Below are 20,598 nucleotides of genomic sequence, written 5' to 3' on the forward strand. Positions count from 1 at the left end.
AAGAATTTACAATCAATGCCATAGTAAGAAAATGTCTGTGTTATTATAAGATTTAAAAACCATTACTCCATCACTATAAAATCTTACATTTCAAGTAAATAAAAAAGACAAATATCATCAATTCAATTCAATTTTATTTATATAGCGCCAAATCACAACAACAGTTATCTCACAGCGCTTTTCATAAAAGAGCAGGTCTAGACCGTACTCAAACATAAGCTTTTACAGTAACTTTTCACTTTTTCACAGTCCAGAGGTGCAGAACAATGGTAAAACAAATAATTGTGAGCTGCTAATAACATGAGGGACAGATCAGTGGCATTTGATAAAACAAATAGTCCAGCTGCACACAGCCTTGCAGAGGGCATACATCCATTTCTGACACATCACTGACGCCAGCCAGATATCTAGCATGCCAAACATCTGCAGAAGTCGGCCGACTCGACATCCACATCCAGCCAATGAGAGCAGGCAGCTGGCAGAGCAGGCAGATACTTTTTGCTCTGTAGCTCAGACAATCCATGCTACCTGCGTGTGCTAATCCATTCTTTCACCCATATTCTTTGTCTTTGTAATTGTTATCTTTATAATAACAAACTACAGCTGTTTTGTCTGTAGGCGTCATTTCCCGTTTCACATTTCACATGTATTTTCTTGACATAATGTGGTTTGGAGACCAGCGTCGGGTGACAGAGTTGTTGTCAGCTCGTGTAGTCTGTGACCCCCTGTCACCGATCAGTCACGTAGTGTGAACGCCACAACGACACAAGACGGCAAGCTGTGTAGTGTGATCCTTAAGCACTGATACTGCCTCATAACACAAAAGATATAGGCCTAGCCTACAGGGTTTTCTCCTTGAAGCACAACCATGTATTCACTTTCCCACCATTCATGAAATTGCTTTCCTTCTGCATCAATTTTTCTCGTCCTGGACATTTAGGGATTGTTTGTATACACTTTCTCATCTCCACTTGTCGGAAAACTACCGTAGTGGGTGTGGAAACATTACAATCTAGTGGCGGGATGCTGTCACTTCTCAGGTCACAAAATCGACATGAATTGTAGGAGATGTAGTTTACAGCAGCATAGCCTTTTATTTTAGGACAATCATGAATCTTTTACTGCTCTGGTAGAAAAATCATGTAAGGTTAGTTGGATTGGTTTATTCTCCAGTGCTGGCTTTGGCTTGTGGTGTAAAATATGTTGTTGGATTAATTTGCAGTTACTCTCTCTCCAGCGCTCTGTTTTGGCTCTGTCGGTTACGTTCGTGAGACAATCAGATGATCACTAATTCGTAATAAAACAGTAGCTTACAGCTGGAAGCTCAGATCAGACAGCTAAACCTTTACAGCCCCGGTAGAAAAAACATGTTGTTGGATTAGTTTTATGTAGCTAAACTCTCTACAGAGCTCTGTTTTGGTTTTGTTACATTCCTGAGACAATCAGCTGATCACTAATTGGCAATAAAACGGCAGCTTCCAGAATCGAAGCTAAGCTTCTGCTGGAAAACGTATTTCTTTTTACTACTAATGCTGATACATAACAAGACCTTTTAACTTGTCCTTGGAATTGAAGGACATAATCTGAAATGTGACATTTTCAGTCAGCAGTAAAGACAAAATTAGTGCAAATATATATATAGAGAGATAATTTATTACAATGTGAACCATACTTTATATATTTTCAATGTGCATAAAAACACATGTGGACAATATTTAAAACTGAACGTAAAAGTGAACAGAAGGGGAGAAGGCCTTTCCACATCAGTCCATGCCATCAGATACAGATGTCCTGCACACTGAGGATGCGTTCCAGGTCTCTGCAGCTCTCTGGCAACAGGTGGGACATCTGATCCACACTGTGACTACGGAAAGAAAATAAATGAGTAATGGATGTTGCAGGAATGTAAATAATTAACTATAAAAGATGCCTCACTGTGGTGACTATTATGTCACATATTTGAGAGAAAATGGAGAAAGGGAGCAACACCTGGATATATAGATGACAGTCAGTAACAATAGTCAACATGTTTTTGTGTTGTCCTTTGAAGACGGACAATGTTCACCTGTCAAATGTCAAGTAGCCATCACAATAAATGCTAATCCATGGTAACATAAACTGTTAACGTTAGTCTCCACATAATGTAGTGCGTCAAATTCCCACATTTAGATATTAAAAAACGTTGAAACCTTTTAAACCTTGCATAGTATAAGCTAATTAACAGAGATACTTGGTAAACCCTGGGTAAAAGCTACTTATGCTAATGCAGAGTAGCATATAGTATTAGCTCCTTAGCCTGAGCTAACTCGGTCACGTCCTTCTAGCTGGGCGTGGTTTCAGCAACCAGTCACCTCGGCTCCACCCACGACCCGCCTATGTACCCATTTTTGGTTATCCAGGAGTGATGCGCGGTGACGCACTGCCAAGATGGCAACGGCCAACTCGGCCAAAAAAGAGCTTCAAAACGGCTCTTCAGAAATCAACGGGTGACGTCACGGACACTATGTCCAATGTTTAATACATTCTTCTAGTCTATTCTTGATATATTCTTCTTATATATCTTGATATATAGAATTAAATACATTTTTATTAGTACTATTTACACAGTAGGGAGTTTACCTTTTTTAATCAACTTGGAATTTTTCTTTAGGTTATAATTAATTCTGTACTGTTTTCTATTCGAATCTGCTCATTAAATGGATAATTATTAAGGGTGCCATTTAATTAATACCATTGCTTGTAATCTGCCTCATTTTTACTGAGTAGATCTTTCAGTGTACATTTTATTTTTTTTATCATTTATTTCCCATGACCACTGTACAGTACCTCTTGCATTTGTGTATGACAGATGCCAGCTCTGGCCTCCACTTGCTCAAGGCATGTGACTGGCAGCTAACCAACCATTTGTTCCCCATCAAGTAGTACAAAAGCTTATTTGACACGTTAATGTTTTGAATTTTCATCATTTATTTCCCATGGCCATTGTGTACCCCAGTGACTCTAGCATTTACATTAGGACAGAAACCAGCTCTGGACTTGCTCGAGGCATTTGACTGCTGCCACCTCTAATACCACCCCAAATAACATGCCATCTGCACATTACAAAGTGGTTAATGTTGATGTATTTTGTACTTTCACATGTGACAAAATAGGGCTTTTGTTTGTCTTTTTTTTGGGGGGGGGGGCAGAACTATAAATTCCTCAGTAAGAAGGCTCTGTTGTGATCCTGATGAATACCCCTTGGTTTGTAATCCCATAGCGTGAAGCACCACTGCATGTCTACACGCTAAGTTACAACATCTTCAACATCTAATTTTGAGCTCATCCCCACTCCCAAACTCAATTAATTTGCCTTTTATACCTATGTGGGTTTTGTGGAGAAACCCTATTATGCTTTTTCGTAAAAACCTGCTTTCAAGAGAGTGAAGCATAAAATTTAATAATTCTAACCTTGGTGTAAATGTGGTGTATAGTCCACCATAATGGGATTTATTACCTGCAACTGTCTTATTTTCTGTGCCAAGCCTTCTAATGCTATGGAAAATAAAAATAATGAAAGGGGACAATGACCTGCTGCTCTACCAGCTGGATAAAAGCAACAATTTCAATTTAACATTCTGGTTAAAAGACTTTATATAGAATTTATTTCAGACTTCAAAACCCATATGTTCTACTATAAACCAGAGAAAATTAAATTCTTATTGCATTTCGGCATTCATTGGCTATTACAGCAAGTAAAAATAATATAATTTTAGTTTCTGTCACGTTTGTGAGAAGGCGATTAAGCTTACTTCACCTACATTTGGAGTGCACACGTATTCAAGCCTTTATGGTAAGTACACTGAAACGGACCAGAGCGAGCTGACAGGCAGGTTAGCGACTTTATTGTGTCAATTTCTCTCTTTACAAAGACAAGTGTTGCAGTATGAGAGTCCTACCTGAAGAGAGGCCATGAAGTCTTGATGACTTGATGAATTTAGCGCAAGGATACACATGTGACGTTTTCATTATATTCGGCTTCGGCCAAGAATTTTCATTTTGGTGCATCCCTAGTTTAATCCTTGTTCAAATAAATCCTTGCTCAAATTGCACCCCTAACTGCACTGCCAAGCAAACAACATTTCATTTTTAAATAGGTACTATATGCATATATTTGATGCAAAACTGGCCCCCTCGTGCAAGCGAAGACAATGGTTACACACTGTACAACAGAAAGCCCAGTAGAGAAAACAGCTCTCCATGTGCCCAGACGCATGAGGGGGAGTGCACAGTTAAAGCATCCAAAATAACAATCACTCTGACAAAACACTCCATGCAGAGTGAGTTATAGAAAAACAAGAGACATCTCAGAGATAGGTAGAAAGAGCAGGGGGGGTCAATAGATAATTAGAAGAAAGTAATGCAAATAACTAAATACAGTCTGGCAAATTTTAGTTATATAAGAAACTGCCTAACAACTAGATCAGCAAAAATATATATGAATGCAATGATCATCCCCCACTTAACATATTGTATGACAAGTTGGACTCGAGCAAGATGTCCAACACTGAAGCCCATTCTTTCTTTGTACAAGCAGACAGTTAGTGTTAGACAGAAAACCCAATACTTACCACTAGGGATGGGGATCGTTAATTTTGATTGATATTGATACCCTTATTGAGACTGCTTAATGATCCGATTCTTTATAGATACCACTATCCATACCTTACTATTATTTAGTGATAGTTATTTGGTAAGACCATACCCAACAGGAATGAGGTAGGCCTGCAGGGTATGAGGAAAATATTCAATGTGCGATAACGTTATATATTGACATGACATATCACTTGCGATAAATAAACATATATTGAAGTGTACATATTAACTGCCTGGTTGTTTTTAATTTAATATTTTAAATACAGCTAAATGTTGTTTCTAGACAACAGCAAAGTTACTCAAAAACTTTATCTGACATCACAAGTAGTGAGTGACGTTTAGAAAGAATAACATCAGTCTGTATCAGTCCCTCCTCCTCTCTCGCTGGCTGCAGGTAACGTTACCAGGTAGAAGGAGGGAGCAGCTGGTTTGTCTCAGCCAGCAGCTGAGTTTTTAAGACTACAGACCAGTCTGTGCTCCAGACAGACAGCTTTCGGCTAAAGCACAACTATCGGAAAACATACAGGATGAGATACTGAGGACAGAGATGATAAAATTAACCTTTTCTACATGTTTAACATTACTTTACAGTCAGGTGTATTGATAAAGTAATGTCTTTTTACTTGCGAAGGTTTTATTGCACGTACTTACAGTAACAAGCGTAGCTGTCATCAACTAACGTTACAGTAGTTTGGCAAATATGAAGTCCTTAGTTGGGAAAATTTAATGCAATGCAGTGACATCTGTCTGGTGTTTAAGAGAAAAGCTCCTCCACCACTTGGTATGCCCTGTTGCCAGGTGGCCAGCTTGGTAAAACCAGCATGATGATTGATGTATTTTATTTATGTGTACTGTTTATTGTTGTCCTGCATGTTTGCATTTAACAAAAGTAATTTGTGTGGTGTTGCTTCGTGTTATTTGCATGGCTAGCTGTGGTGTCTGCTGTTACTGTAGAGATGTTTTTCTGTTTCTGAATGTTTCACATGTTGTGTTTTTGAGAATTTGAGACACACACACAGCCACACAGAGACATGGTGAAGGAAGATTGATTCAGCATAGTGAGTGATACAGAGTGAAACATGACATGCTGAACTTAAGCTATGTTTACTTGAGGTAAAGGAAAGGGGATATTTTAGGAGAGAGAGAAGGAGGAGACTGGCAGGGCAGCTGATTCTGAGGTCAGTAGTGGTCTAGACGTCAGTAGTAGTCTGGAGATCAATGGTCAGCAGTGGCTAACAGGTCAGCAGTGGTCTACAGGTCTTAGGACAGGTGTGGTGTTTTGTTTTAATCTAAAAACAGGCACTTGTTGGCAGGTCTAGGCACCAAGGCAAAGCCTAAACTACATTATTTCATGGTATTAGTTATATTTGCTACATTCTGACCAACTTAACTTTCTGCATTCATTGACTTTTCCATTACATGACTGTAATACATTAAATAAATATGTAGATGTTGCCTGAATGTAGGCTAGGCTATATATGAGCGTATACCCACAGATATACACACAGGAAAATATATTAAAATAAAAGCAATCATACATACTTACATATAGTAATCATTACTCCAAATGTTTTATTCCTTCTACCATCAGATTATTAAATTCAGACAGTACTCACTTTAAATGGGATCCTTATCAACAGCTTACATAATAAAGTATTTACTGTATGCTTGCATGTAAGCCAAACCACAGAGCAAAATCACACTCTGATGGAACCAATCTACAGTGCAGTGACAGCAATTAGTGCAATTAAATAGCATTCTTTGACCTGCAACTTATCTAAGAGAGAGGAATTAGATACGGAATTCCTTCATCACACAATGGATACCATTTAAGTCACAGCTTACAGAGGAACTCAGTCTGGCCCAAGTGAATTCCCCCATGCAGCTTTGAAAGCTAACATTACAGTAACTTTTGTTCAACAAAGGAGAAATATAAGAAGAGAACATGTCTGTGGTTTTTTCCCGTTAACATCTTGGCTTCTTCACTGATTGTTGACATAAGTGTGGTTGTAATACAATAACACAAGATTTGAGTGCAAAGATTTTGCAAGTGCAAGTTACGCATACCCTGGGGGCTAAGCCCCCCCGTCTTTCAATTCTACTGACGTCCCTAGAAATGAGAATAATACCAAACCTCTAGATGTTGACTGCTAAAAAGGTCCATCATGCAATGACCTGAGGCAATCTACAACGCTTCGATTTAATCATGTGCATGGAATGCAGTTTGACAATTACTGCCAGTATTACTGTTAAACCTCTCTTTGTCAACTTCACCATCATAATTGACATCAGTGAAAGGGGTATTGAATGAGACAGATTCCCTTTGTTTAGACTTGCACTTTACCAAGAATGTTGCTACATAATTTTCCATAAATCCATCTTAAACATAGCCAAAAGCGCAAATAATTGGGTCGCGAAAATGCAACATTTGACGTTTTCAGAGGAGAAGGCCAGATACAGATGACTTAAGAGATTAAAGTGATAAAATAATTTGGACCCGAGCCTTTTATGTGGTAACTGCAGAAACACAAATTTAATGAAAGCTGCAAGTAGCATCTGATGGTTCCTTGCACCATGAAACATGGTGGGACCTGTTGCTGCTGTGGTGTAGTTCCCAGAGGTCGTCGGCGCTGCTCTGGATTATCATGTGCTTTGGACGCCTCACAAAGGAGTTAAACATCATTCTTAGTCCCCCCTGGCACTGGAGAACACCCGCTAATTGCATGTTATGTTCCATTATGACTGTAAGACAGAGCTTAAACATCGACAGTTTTGTACAGATGAGCATGTACACTGAACAACTTGTTTCATGACACAACTTTTAATGGTCAATGGGTTTAGACTGCACAGTGAAAATTTGAAGTTGATGGGATTTATTTTCTAGAAGGAGTTCATTAAAGTAAAGAACATGCAAGTAGGCAAAAATGAGCATTAAATTCAAAATGGCTGACTTCCTTTCGGGTTTAAGGTATAGTTCCAAGCGGCTTTTTGTGTGTCTTGGGATGATACATGTGCCACAGGAATTTTGTTCATCTAAGTCACACATGGCACAGGAGCTGTTGCGTTAAAGGGGTACTTCCTGTTACCAGGAGGTGGCACAATGAGTGTGAGTGAATTGTGGCCTATAGATGTGTTCAGGGCGAGACCCTTATCAAACAAGTTAAAGTACAGTGAAGTAACAATTTCTTGTTTCATGGCGAAGCATTGAAGTTCATTGCCATGCCATGTATACGCCATCAAGTAAAAACTTGAAATTTGTCAAAAATTGTCAATTACTGACACTTGCACAGTGAAATTTTGGAGTTGATCAGGGGTGGGTATCCCAAAAGCATTGTTGCTAACTACGGTAGCAACTTCCTTGGTTGGAATTATGCAGTTGCGACGCAACTGTTTCCCAAAACCATAGTTCGAACTATGGAGGTAACTAAGTTGGTAACTTACACGGTACGAACCATCGATAAGCGACACAGGTGTTCCCCAAAACCATAGTTCTGACGTGCTGACGTTCTAACGTTCGCACCCACTGTTGTTAAGTTGCATAGTTCGAACTACAGCTCCTGACCTGTGGTTAGAAGCTTAGTTCCTGGTTACTACGTCACAGATAGCAGAAGATGCAGTAGGAGGTGGTTGCAATAACGTGAGTAAGCAGGGAATCTCTGACAATATTGCTGTCATTCTTCTCACCTACAAAGCTCTTAATGGTCAGGCACCATCTTATCTTAAAGAGCTCATAGTACCTTACTACCCCACCAGAGCACTGCGCTCCCAGAATGCAGGGTTACTTGTGGTTCCTAGAGTCTCCAAAAGTAGACTAGGAGCCAGAGCGTTCAGCTATCAAGCTCCTCTCCTGTGGAACCAGGTTCCAGTTTGGGTCTGTGGCGGTTTTGGGGGGGGGCAACAGGGGCCAGTGCCCCTGTAACACAGACCTTGGACCCCCTTATGGCCCCCCCCGCTGAACGAAAATATATACAGCAGCCTCATTGCCCAAGCAACCACCATGTGACCCAGCACATAATCTAATAGATATAACAACAAACTAAACTACATGTATAGAGAATGGAAGTCCCTAAAGAGTGAGCTATATCATTTCCTTATCATCATGGTAGATAAGCGCACACACGGATCAAAGTCAGCCAGCTGATCAGCGGACATTGACGACAACTACGCTGGTTAGTGTATGTATGTGGTGCAATAAAGACTCAATTCTTTACCAACACACCATTTAATAAGCATAAACATGCAAAACACGATGTTTTAATCTGCTCAGTCTCTCATCTACTGCAGCTGTGTTTTGGTTTTACACAAGCACAGCGCTAGTTCAGATAATAGCTTATTTTTACAAACAAGCTAAAGTGAAAGCTCTCTGTCTTTAGTGACTGTTCAGCTTAGTTTACCACTTACATTAAAATATGACACATTATAAACTCAGTTGGTGGAAATAGACCAGCCCTCCTCTCTACCACCAGCAGAGGGAGGAGGACTGGAGGGTGTGAGTTGTTCATTCTTTCTAAACTTCACTCAGTATGTTGATCTCAGGAATAGGATTTTATTTTACTGACATGTTACATTTGTTTCCAGTGAGCTATTAGTGACTTTGCTGTTGTAAATCATGTTGCTGCTCTAGAAACAACATTTAGTTAATAAAAAACCAATCAGGATTACCAATACAAGTGTGTCAATAAATCCTAATGATCCCAACTCGTGAGAAAATGTCCGGCCCATCTCTGTGTCCTGGTTTTGAAATCTGGCCCAATCGAATCTGTAATTGAATAGCCCTGGTCTGCATTGATCATAGTAATATATCTTCCTTGCGATGAAATTAAACTGTATGCAGCATTGTAGACAATATTTTGTCCTTGTAATCCATGTTTCCATTGCATGGATAGCCTTTGGATATTGCTGGAAATTGAAAATTAGGGAGTCCTCCTCCTTAAAGGGTAAATTATTATCATAACAATTTAATAATGCATTGCATGATGGCCTAGTATCAAGTATTTAATTTTGTGTATACTTCACATCATGACTAATAACAGGGGTGAATATGGAGAAGTTTGTTGTTTCCTAACAAAAGTTATAGTGGGATACAAAATACAAACTGGGAAGTGTTGCATCAAAGAATATACTGTAGCTTGAGCTAAAGTTAACAGGAATGGGTTTTTTTGTATACTGTAATTTAATAAAACTAACTAAACATACAGACATTCAGTAGTTGACTTGTCTGTGTTAATATAGAAGTATAATCTTTCCTTCTCATTACAGTATAGCGTGAAACTTTGTTCTGAGATGATACCATTACTAGTTCACTTGAAAAATCTGCTTGACAACTGGCAAACTGTTTTTAATGGATACAAATGTGCACATGCATTTATTGATTGGTACACGGTGTATCATTGCTTCACCAGAGCCCCAATGGCCAGACAACATTTGTTTCCACTTCCCAGGACAAGGACAGGGGGTTGGATTTTGGGAGGCATGTGGATATGATTTCCAGGCCACCCAAAAGAAAATTAAAGGTCTGGCTGTGGGGTAAATAAATATATATATGTGTATTGTTTTATTTATTTTATTCTATTTGTTGCCATATTGTTATATACATACATAACCTTGCGTTGTATAATGTTAAATAAATGCCTACTAATAATATTAATGATAATAATAACAACAACTGACATTTGTTATTCCCTTGTATACAGAGTGCTGCAGTTCAACCCACTAGTGCTTCTGGTTCCTTGCCCTCATCTCTAGTGACGCAGACAAGAATTGAACATGTATTTAAAAGACAGTCTGCTTTTGCACCCCAATCAAAAAATGCTCAAGACCTCACTGCAACTATTTCATATCACATTGCAAAAGGACATGATGCCATTTCAAATCGTTGAGAGGCCTGGCTTCCTGAAGACGTTGCTGTGCCTCACTACAAAGTGCCATCACGGACATTCTTTTCCAAGACTGAAATTCCAAAACTGTACAATAAGGTTAAAGCAGATGTTGGAAAAAGTCTGGCTCAAGCCACATGGTTTGCTGCAACTACTGATCTATGGACCACTGATTGTGATGGTGGTCCTTACATCAGCTTCACTGTCCATTACCTTACCCCAGACTGGCAACTGTCAAACTATCAAACTGCCTGGAAACACAGTTCTTCCCAGAAGATCACTCTGCTCATAACATAAGAGAGTTTTTTGAGAATATGCTGGAAGAGTGGGAGATCAACAAGAAAGACTTGGTCTGCATAACCACAGACAACGCAACAAACATGATGAAGGCTTTTGAAAACTTCCCTGACATGAGGTTTGGATGCTTTGGCCATAATTTGAACCTTGCCATCTCAATAGCTCTGAAAATTCAGAGTTGACACAGCAGTCAAAGCCTGCCGCCATCTGGTACAAGGTTTTTCCACGGAGCTGGAAGTGAAAGAGAGAACTCAGAGAAAAGCAACCTGTCATCAACATGCCACAGAAGACTCTTGTGGTGACATGATGTGGTGACAGCACCACAAATCTACCACCAACACCACCACAGAGGGGAAAGGCCTGGCTGGGCTGCTGAGAAAGATCACCTCAACAAGGCAGCAGAGAGGGGAAGAGGATCTGTTCCCGACCAACCCAGAAAATAGAGTGAAAGAAGAGATCAGGGTGTACCTGCCTCTGCCATCCATTCAAGCCGAAGAGGATCCATTGGTATGGTGGAGGGGCCATGCATCAGAGCTGCCTCATCTTGCCAGAGTTGCCAAGAAGCTTTTGTGCATCCCAGCAACCAGCATGCCATCAGAAAGTATTCAGAAAGTTTCAGAAAGTATGTTAAGCCTGAGATGAGGGAAACTCTGGGTTTTCTGTTTCAGAAAGCGAGATCAGACAATCCCTAGATCAGTAACTCCGGCAACTGATGCTGTGAACCTAACCTCCTTGGGTTCCTCCTCTGTCTGACACACCGTTTCATTTCCTCATTCGTTCTGTAGATATCAAAGCACATATCTGAACGCATTTACATCTTTAAAAACTGTAAAATAGACTATTGGTTTTTTACCCAAACATGATCTTGAACATGACTGCTTTTATGATCAATCTGTCATCGATGTATGGACAGATCTTCGCACATCATGGATTTGTCCTCAGCCCAGAATATAAAATCTATGTCTGTATTTAGGAATAACTGTGGACAGTTGCACTGAAAACACTGAAAATGCATTGATTCTTCTTCCACCCTTGTGTTTTAGAGTCTATCAGGGTCTGCGTTAGCTTGCATTCATATTTCTAGCTCCACCCGATTAAAATGGAGGCTCTGCCTTTATTTACCCGTTGCAATGGTGAATCACAGTTTCGGAGCTCCACTGATGATGGCTTTTTTTTCCTTCCCCATGCACGCCCTTCAATCAGGCTCAACATACTCAAAGTTGATTTAACTTATTCTGAGCAGCAGTTCTGGAGAGTTTCCCACCCGGTTGTTTCTAGTTTTGCGTGCGTTGTGTTTTGAAGTGGAGGCACAGACCAGGATATCTTTGGAGTTGATCTCCGTTTATTCTCTCTCTGATAACAGATGTAAATGCAAAATCCTTTGGTCAGTTGTTATGTTACAACTTCAGCCCCTACACAAGTTAAATGACAAGGAATATATTAGCATATTACACAAGTTTAAGCTAGTAGGCTAAAACACACAACTTTCTGTGGTTATTAAGCAGCTTACCTCTAACACAGGATAACTTACTTGTCAGGTGATCACTATTTACATAGAATATTGTGTAATTATAATGTTACATATTTGACTCTGTTACACTCACCCCCCTAGAATTACACAAGTTTGATTATTGACAATTTATAGGTGAATAAATCCTTTTCAGACTGATTTAATATTTGGTTGTTGGTCCCTGATTCCAGGGTGGTGCCCCATATTTATTAATGACAATTAATACATTTTGATATTAATAATTTTATTAATATTTCTAGAATATCTCTGATATTCAGCCAATAACCAAACCTACGTGACCCCAACAACTGTATACTATAAAACAGGATAGATAGATAGATATATACTTTATTTATCCTGAGGGAAATTCAAGTATCCAGCAGCATACGAAACATACATACATTAAACATACATTAAACCTATATTAAAATAGAATTAAAATGAAAATAACTTATAACACAGTAAAACAGTGCAAAAACAGTAAACAGTGCAAAATGGAGTGCTGATTGAGGTAGAAATTGTTCTTTTGTCTATTGTCCTCCCTACCATGACTGGGAGCTGTTGTACTGTCTGATGGGGGGGACGAAAGAGTTTATAAGTCTGTTGGTGGAGCCGGGCAGGGACAGCAGTCTGCCACTGAACACTCCTCTGTCCGATGAAGGTGTTGTGCAGAGGGTGGTGGGCGTTGTCCAGTGTGGACAGCAGTTTGTCCAGGGTCCTTCTTTCTGCCACTGTCACCAGAGAGTCCAGCTCTGAGCCCACCACTGAGCCAGCTCTCCTCACCAGTCTGTCCAGTCGACCGGCGTCTCTCTTCTTGCTGCTTCTTCCCCAGCAAACTACAGCATAAAAGAGGACACTGGCCTCCACAGACAAAGGTTGGAGATGTGGTTTCTTCCTTCTGAAGTCCACCACCATATCCTTGGTCTGCAGACGGTTGGTCCTGCACCACCTCACAAAGTCCACTACCAGGCTCCTGTACTCCTCCTCCTGTCCATCCTTGATGCAGCTAACTATCACAGTATCGTCTGAGTATTTCTGTATGTGGCAGAGCCCGGTGTTATACTGGAAGTCAGATGTGTACAAGGTGAAGAGGACGGGAGAGAGCACGGTCCCCTGTGGTGCTCCAATGCTGCTGACCACAGTGTCTGACGTGTGGCCCTTCAGTCTGACGTACTGTGGTCTCTCTGTGAGGTAGTCCGTAATCCATGTCACCAAGCGTGGGTCCACCCTCATCTCTGTCAGCTTTTCTCTTAGGAGTGGCCGGATGGTGTCGAAGACGCTGGAGAAATCAAAAAACGTCATTCTCACAGCGCCGCTCGCCTTGTCCAGATGTGAGTAGGCCCTGTGGAGCAGATAGAGGATGGCATACTCCACACCCACCTTCTCCTGGTTTCCAAACTGCAGTGGATCTTGTGCATGGTGAACCTGGGGTCTGAGGACATGTAGCAGCAGCCATTCAAAGGTCTATACTCTTATAGCAAAATTCCTGCATCATCAGTATCATTAGAAAACAAGACTACCGCTTCCAGTGTTGTAGCCCCATGATGGCCAACTAAGACATCAACTTGCTTTGTCTGCTGCTGCTTTTTTTTCTTTAATAAAAAGGGGGGAAAAAAATAATACTGGAATACATGCATGACTTCAGGTCCAGTTGATTAATCCACACTGGCATGACATAATGTTAGCCAGCTCAAAATTGTTCAATTTGGCTGTTGGCTGTAGCGTATTCATTTTGCGTAATGTAAGCACATTGCGTGTTTAAATTAAAGACAACCTAAAAAAAAGGTGTGATATTAAATAATAAAGGTCTGTCATTGCTACAGGGACAGCATTCTTTAATCGGCCGAATTTGAGAACATTGTTTTAGTATTTTAACATTCAATTATAAGTATTTTTACATTTAAGGACCCTGTATTAACAAGCTAAAGTCTAAACAGAAATTTTCAAGACACAGATTGTTCAAATTACTAATACAGAGGGAGAACATATGTAGTAACATGGGCCAAAGAAAACCTAATTATAAAGATCTAGTGGTGGAAAGTACACGTGTAAAAGTAGTAAAAGAAAAATACAACTCAAGCTAAAAGTATTGCCTTTAAAAAGTCTGACCTCAGTGCTGTATTAATAATATATTGACAGTGCTGTGTTAATATATTGAAAATGTTGTGGTCTCACCTGCCAAGGTCCAAATTTTCCATCAGCATAACACCATCATTTTTGCAAAGCTGGAATGTCCATCTGAAAAATGGGAAGAAAAATTATTTGAATTAGTTGTCATTAATAGACTTAAAGATTTTTGTAAAAGCAGGTGAACTTACAAAAGTATTAATGTAATATCTTCAAAACAGAGAAATTCAGATCATGTGTGTCCTGAACAAGATTCCCGTATGGTTGTCTTTGAAAACCCTAGCATGTCAGAAAGGTTTTGTTAGTTAAAGTTTTACAGTACATTTAAATATAAATTATACCTACTGTATCTGTACCTCTATTTCCAAACCAGTTATCTCTTTCCATGGTCCAGGATTTATTGACTGTGAAAGGCTTCTAAAATTCTACAGACAGAAGCATTAAGAACTAAATATTTCTATTTGGTCCTTTGTCATGCACAATGCACACCATGCAAGCTAGTCATGAACAAACATTTTCATGCATTCACATTTTAGCAGGCTCTTTGTGGTGCAAGTTTATGAACTGAATTTCTGCCTTCAATTATTGTTATGTCATCACGTTAAACTGCTACATTTTAAAATAAAACTGCTATCCAAAACTCCCTGCACAAAACTGCAGTTATATTTAGATTGCACCATAAAAATGCTGGTCAACAGATCAGAACGTGATCTGACGAAAACAAGGCTTTCCGAACACATTGGAAATTGAACACCAATGAAATTGTTAGTGACCTTTACAGTTCTCTCATTTCCTGATCACCAAATCCAAATTGTGCATGTGCACATTTGGAATCCAAAAATAATATCTCTCCCCTTTTTGGCTTCATACCTAGAATTTCAGTCAATGACATGATTAACTCAACATTGTGTTAGAGGATTATATACGGCAACACACAACAACCCGGTTTCCACACAGGAATAACAATGGCATCTCTGTTGCAAGCATCATTCTAATAGGAAGAAAATTTCAAGAGAAATGTGTTCAAATACATTAAAGAAAATATAATGTTAACAGAACTCAGTGGGGTAGGGCATATTTACAGGTAGAGCGGAGTGAGTTGCATGCAGTTGGGTGCCTCCATGTTGGGACAACATACAAATCGGCCACAAAGATGGTCTTCCCCTAGGAATATATTGCAAATGTCAGCCCAAGCACCAAAAAATTGAAAGAGAAACTTAAGAAATTGTATACCTTTGATTGAGCAATTCGTTCGATAAGCTCGAAACATGCGTTTCCAACCTGCAAAAAAAAAAAAAACACAACCTACCATTTACTGTCTTAACTACATACATAATTACAACTAATGAGAAACTTTTCACTCACAGTTGATTCCATTTTATTATTCAAGCCAAGGCTGGAAGAGTCAGCACGTATCAAACAACTCATTTGTGGTTTGATAGTTAACTCTGTTTCTGGCTGCTCAATATCCAAGATGTAGTTGAGCTGATGATTGTAAAAGATTAAAAGATGAAAAAAAGTTATTTCACATGAACCATTTAAGATGAAGCATAATATTTTCCATACAAAAATCATGGGTAGCTGGATTTCCAGCCGAGAAGCATAAACCACACCATGTTAGAGCTACATACCAGCTGCTCTTCGCCAGGATGAGTTTGCAGTGTCCATGAAGCTCTGCATGGTCCTACAGATCTATAAAGAACAACTACAGTCAGCAACAACATTGGCAAAACAGGTTGTATGTTTGACATTTGAAAAAACTTTGTGTGCTTCAGTGTGAAGCCCATGTTGCTGCAGTGGAGTGCCGACTGGTGAGGGCTGATGCTGTACAGCCTTTTCGGGTGGCAGGGATCCTAGGGGTTAAGAAATCATAATTTAACACAAGTTTAACATTTCTAATAACTACTACAACAAAGATATTTACTTGGTTTCATATATACCAATTACTGCTTGTCCAAACTTGTTCAGAGTGATGTCCTGCGGACAATGTGACTCATGCCCTCTCTGTAGCTGCTGTTCCAACAGCTTTGCTGTGTTGATGTTTCTGCGATGTACTATGTCGTGGAAATTATATTCCTGGTGAGGGGTTGAGCAAAGAATTGAGTAACAACCAACCGTTGTCTTTGAAGAATGTATTTAACAAAACAAGTCTGGCCCCGAGCAAAGGGATGCATTATCATTTACACTGTTTAGGTTTCTATGTTTTGGGGAACAGAGATCCTCTCTCAGCCTTGAATGAACATTCCAGGAGAGGAACAACAAGAGAGGAAAACACCAAAACAATCTCCCAGCTCTGACCTAAACCCTAGTAAATGTGGACAGACATAATAAGGAGTATAGGAGAGGAAAGATTAAGGATAAAAACACAGTACATAATAATAATAGTAAAAGAACATAAATAAAAGATTAAATGTAAGATGACACAATTTTCTGCCATAACAATCCTCCCTCTGGCCATATATGGACATCCAATGTCAATAACAAGCAGGGGATCAAACATATTTGTATTTGTACTCATCCTGGATGAGAACCTCGGCTATGAAATATCATGTATCACATATTCATAACTGACCTATAGCGTGGTATCTATAATGTCTCCTAGATTAACCTGTGGGATAAAACAGGGACATCTACGAAAGCTACAAGTGTGAATATTTCTTTGCAGGACTACTTTTGTGTCTGAGACCTTTGTTTTGAAAAACTGTTGCCTGGTTCCATCAGATAAAAGCTTTTCCAAGTGTGCGCATTACTCACCAATCTAATGGTCCTGTCACCGGAAAGAAATTGACAATAAAGAGTTTGGTCTTTATTTGTGGATTAATTCCTTAAAATGAATTCAATTAGTCTTTCGGACAATCACGTGTTAATATCTCAATATTTAACAGTCACAAGCTTTGACGGTTGATTGTAATGAAAGTATCCACCATTCTCCATCTTTTTGTTAATTGTACACCCACATCAACAGACTTGATTCAAACACGGTCGCGATTTGATTTCTTTCTTTAAACTCATGTGGGACCCCTCAGGGCACCGCGATGGCCTCTGTCAACACATTAGGATCAATGGAGAAAAAGTCTGGGCTGGAGCATTTCTGCCTGTGAGGCTGTGAGGCTTCGTATGGCATGATAAGGACATCCAATGCCAATACTACTCTCGCGCATGTACCTCTCCATCCTTCCGGCGTTGAGTTCGGTACAGCCGGCCACTCCCACAGGACCAGTACAGGTCAGGGATGCATAGCATGTCAGCGCTAGGCTTGTATGCAGTGTGGCAGTCTGTGTTGTTGTCTACTGTGCGGTCCCAGGTGTGTGAGCCCACACCAGGAAAATGCCCCACCGACTGACCAGCCGTGTCAACCTTGGAATGAGTCTCACCTCCGCCGGGGTCTGGCAGGCGTCGGAGAGTGGGAAAGGTTTAAATTTGGAAACTACATGTGAGCGTTCCGCGCAGGCTGTGTAAGGCAGAGGCAACTGCCTAAAGCGTAGCTTCCCGGTCATGCATGCATAGCAACTAGAATTTACATTGGCGCGCACAGAACTATTCAGCACTCTATCACCAGGCGTTCCCCTCCGGTGGGAAGCTCAGTGGTGCTACTGCGCGCTTTGATCTATTGAGACTATGCAGTATCAGTGTGATCAAGTGGGATGCAGGTGGATGTTTGTCAGATGTGTACAGAATAGGAAACCATAATCACAGAAATACCAGTCAAAAACAACATTGAACCCCTGAGATGAACGACTCCCATCCAGGCAACGGGAAAAGGTGCCACGGCCATGTGGAGCCGGAGTCCATCATCGATTCCTCTTTGGTCACTCTGTAGTTCAAGTACGTGTAGTGTAGTGTTTGGCTACCTGCTTCTTTCTTCTTCCCTCTCCCTCACTCAAGTCCACAGTGAATGTTATGACCTATGGCTATATGTACGGTCAATTCAAAATACCGAGAATATAGTGACTTGTTGTTACTTCTGGAGTGCTGTCCTTAGCACCTCTGGTCTGCTGAGCTCGAGCTGGTTGGGAGAGGATGGAGGCGCGACATCGTCGCAGGGCTCTGGGATAGACTTACAGTGGCTGGCGTGGACCCAGGTATCCTGTCCCATGACTTTCACTGCGGTTTCTGTGGTTAAAAACACTTGGAAAGGCCCCCGAAAACCGCTCTGGCCTCCTGTTTATGGAAAACTTTAACCAATTTACTTAACATGCCAAAAATTATAAGACAGCATTTCATTTATTCACATGGTGTTAGTTCAATCCACCATAAGATCATGTCTGGATCTGTAGGAAAGACAGATTCTTTTGCTCCACAATCTCTCTGAGAGAGCTCTGTCTAGACAGTAGCATGTTCTAAACCGGTCTCACCCTCTCTGACTGAGTCTTAATCTTGGAGTTCAGAGTGACCAATAACATCGTGTCCAATAACACAGACAGTTTACCTTTCATTTCTGTCCCTGAACATCTGCTAGTCTAACAGCTGCAAGTCTAGCATCGAAGCAGATTCAACCTCATACTTTAAGGTGTTAACCCTTGTTAATCATCCATCCGCACTGTAGGCAATATCAATTAAAGGAAAACACTTAAAAACATTAACACTGTTATTCACAAATGTCATTGTAATCTCTTAGATCAGTTAATTCAGTCCTTAGTCGACCTCCCCCCTTTTGCCCACGTGGTCCCTTGGGACACACATGAGCAACTGTCTGGACCATGTTTTGAAAGGGTTAAACAGTAACATTCAACAACATAGAATGAGCTGCCAGCATCCGTTCTGGCTTCTCCTGTGGGAATCTGTTAGCGTGCATTTTGTCATTAAAGGGCAGCAAATGGGTGCAGACACACAAATATCCAGTTCAGTATAAAATAAACAACAAAAACAATAAGCAACAGGACAGAAAAGCACCAGGCATCTGGTTTCCCTCCAAGATGTAGTGTCAGAACAGGTCAGGTACCTGTCTTCTGGTCAACCACCTAAGTGAGAACACAGGTCAAAGGTCAGGTCTTTGTAGTCCCCGAGTACGGCGGACTGTGGAGAGCCTTTTCAGTCAGTGAGGCTCTGTCATCTCAGTATCGTCAGTTTCAAGTCGGTCAAGTGCACTGTTTTTCACTATGAATCATGGGAGAGATATTCATCTCTCTTTTAACCTTTGTTAATAATTAGGATCCTTAGTCTACATAATCTTCATCACCTCTTTATGGTGATTGGTTTTGGTACCGGTGACACCGATGTAGTGTAAAAAGAATGGGAGTGATGTGTGCACTTCTAGATGTATTTGTTAAAAAGCGAGCAGCAGCATTTTGCACAAGTTGAAGACGTGAGATGGATGTTTGACTTAGACCAACATAAAGAGTGTTGCAATAATGTAGCTTTGAACTAATAAAGGCATGAATAGCCTTTTCTAGATCGTGCCTGTTAAGAAAAGGCTTTACTTACTAGCCAGGAGACGAAGTTGGAAAAAGCTCGTTTTGACAACATTGCTTATCTGTTTGTCAAATTTCATGCTACAATTGAATGTCACACCCAGATTTTTGACAGTTTGCTTGGCGCATGAAGTCAGAGCTCCCAGACTTAAAGCGGGATTGTTTGACATGAATTTTGTACTGAAGATAATACACTCAGTTTTGTCTTCATTCAGATTAAGTTCCGAGAGAGCCACAATTTATCATTAATGCCATTAAGCACGCAGTTTAGTGCAACACTGTCATTAGGTTTCATAGGCAGATAAATTTGCAGGTCATCTGCATAACAATGAAATGACAGGTTGTGCTTGTCGATTATAGCCCCTAACGGCAACATATATGAAGAGAGCAGTCAGCTCAGGGAATGTCCAAACAAAGACAAAATCCACAATGTGAAACATCAATCCAAACCGAAGGCAGATCCACATATCCAGCAGAGTACTGTATAGTGACAAACTCTTCACAAACAATAATGACATGACAGAGAGTTGAAATGAGGATTTTATATACTTACACACACCCCACACAGGCAGGCAGGGTGATTAACAACAGGTGTGGCACATTAGGGTAATCAGGGCAGACAGGAAGCAAAGCTAGACACGGACACCAAGCACAGACAATATCAAACTAAAACAGGAACAAACATTAAAACACAGACCAGAACTGACCCAAGATCGTGTAGTAATCATCACAGACAAGATCT

General features: G+C 40.3%; 1 protein-coding gene across 7 annotated transcripts; it reads right to left on the reverse strand.

Annotated features, from left to right (window-relative positions):
* Positions 1 to 12,192: 12,192 nt before the first annotated feature.
* LOC123984521 lies at positions 12,193 to 20,391 on the reverse strand. Of its 7 annotated transcripts, XM_046071480.1 has the most exons (10): positions 17,200 to 20,391; positions 16,386 to 16,521; positions 16,077 to 16,298; positions 15,811 to 15,930; positions 15,679 to 15,726; positions 15,528 to 15,609; positions 14,802 to 14,870; positions 14,637 to 14,724; positions 14,494 to 14,556; positions 12,193 to 13,750 (listed from the first exon to the last, which is right to left on the reverse strand). In XM_046071480.1, the coding sequence occupies exons 9-10, from the start codon at positions 14,520 to 14,522 to the stop codon at positions 12,754 to 12,756; spliced, it is 1,026 nt and encodes a 341-aa protein (XP_045927436.1). In that variant the 5' UTR covers positions 14,523 to 14,556; positions 14,637 to 14,724; positions 14,802 to 14,870; positions 15,528 to 15,609; positions 15,679 to 15,726; positions 15,811 to 15,930; positions 16,077 to 16,298; positions 16,386 to 16,521; positions 17,200 to 20,391; the 3' UTR covers positions 12,193 to 12,753. The 7 variants fall into 7 exon arrangements, with proteins under 7 accessions (XP_045927436.1, XP_045927442.1, XP_045927410.1 ...); XM_046071486.1 differs by lacking the exon at positions 14,637 to 14,724; XM_046071454.1 differs by lacking the exon at positions 14,637 to 14,724 and having other exon boundaries at positions 14,791 to 14,870.
* Positions 20,392 to 20,598: the final 207 nt, after the last annotated feature.

This window comes from Micropterus dolomieu, linkage group LG02 (assembly GCF_021292245.1).
Source record: "Micropterus dolomieu isolate WLL.071019.BEF.003 ecotype Adirondacks linkage group LG02, ASM2129224v1, whole genome shotgun sequence".
NCBI classification, from domain to species: domain Eukaryota; kingdom Metazoa; phylum Chordata; class Actinopteri; order Centrarchiformes; family Centrarchidae; genus Micropterus; species Micropterus dolomieu.

Excerpts from the sequence above, each read along its gene's own strand:
- LOC123984521 (XM_046071446.1), bottom strand. The coding sequence starts at position 15,715 with ATGTTTCGAGCTTATCGAACGAATTGCTCAATCAAAGGTATACAATTT. Across the intron at positions 14,557-15,527 it reads CAACTCACTCCGCTCTACCT|ATGGACATTCCAGCTTTGCA; the intron begins GTAAATATGCCC and ends CCCATTTTTCAG. Across the intron at positions 13,751-14,493 it reads GAAAATTTGGACCTTGGCAG|ACCCCAGGTTCACCATGCAC; the intron begins GTGAGACCACAA and ends ACATGTCCTCAG.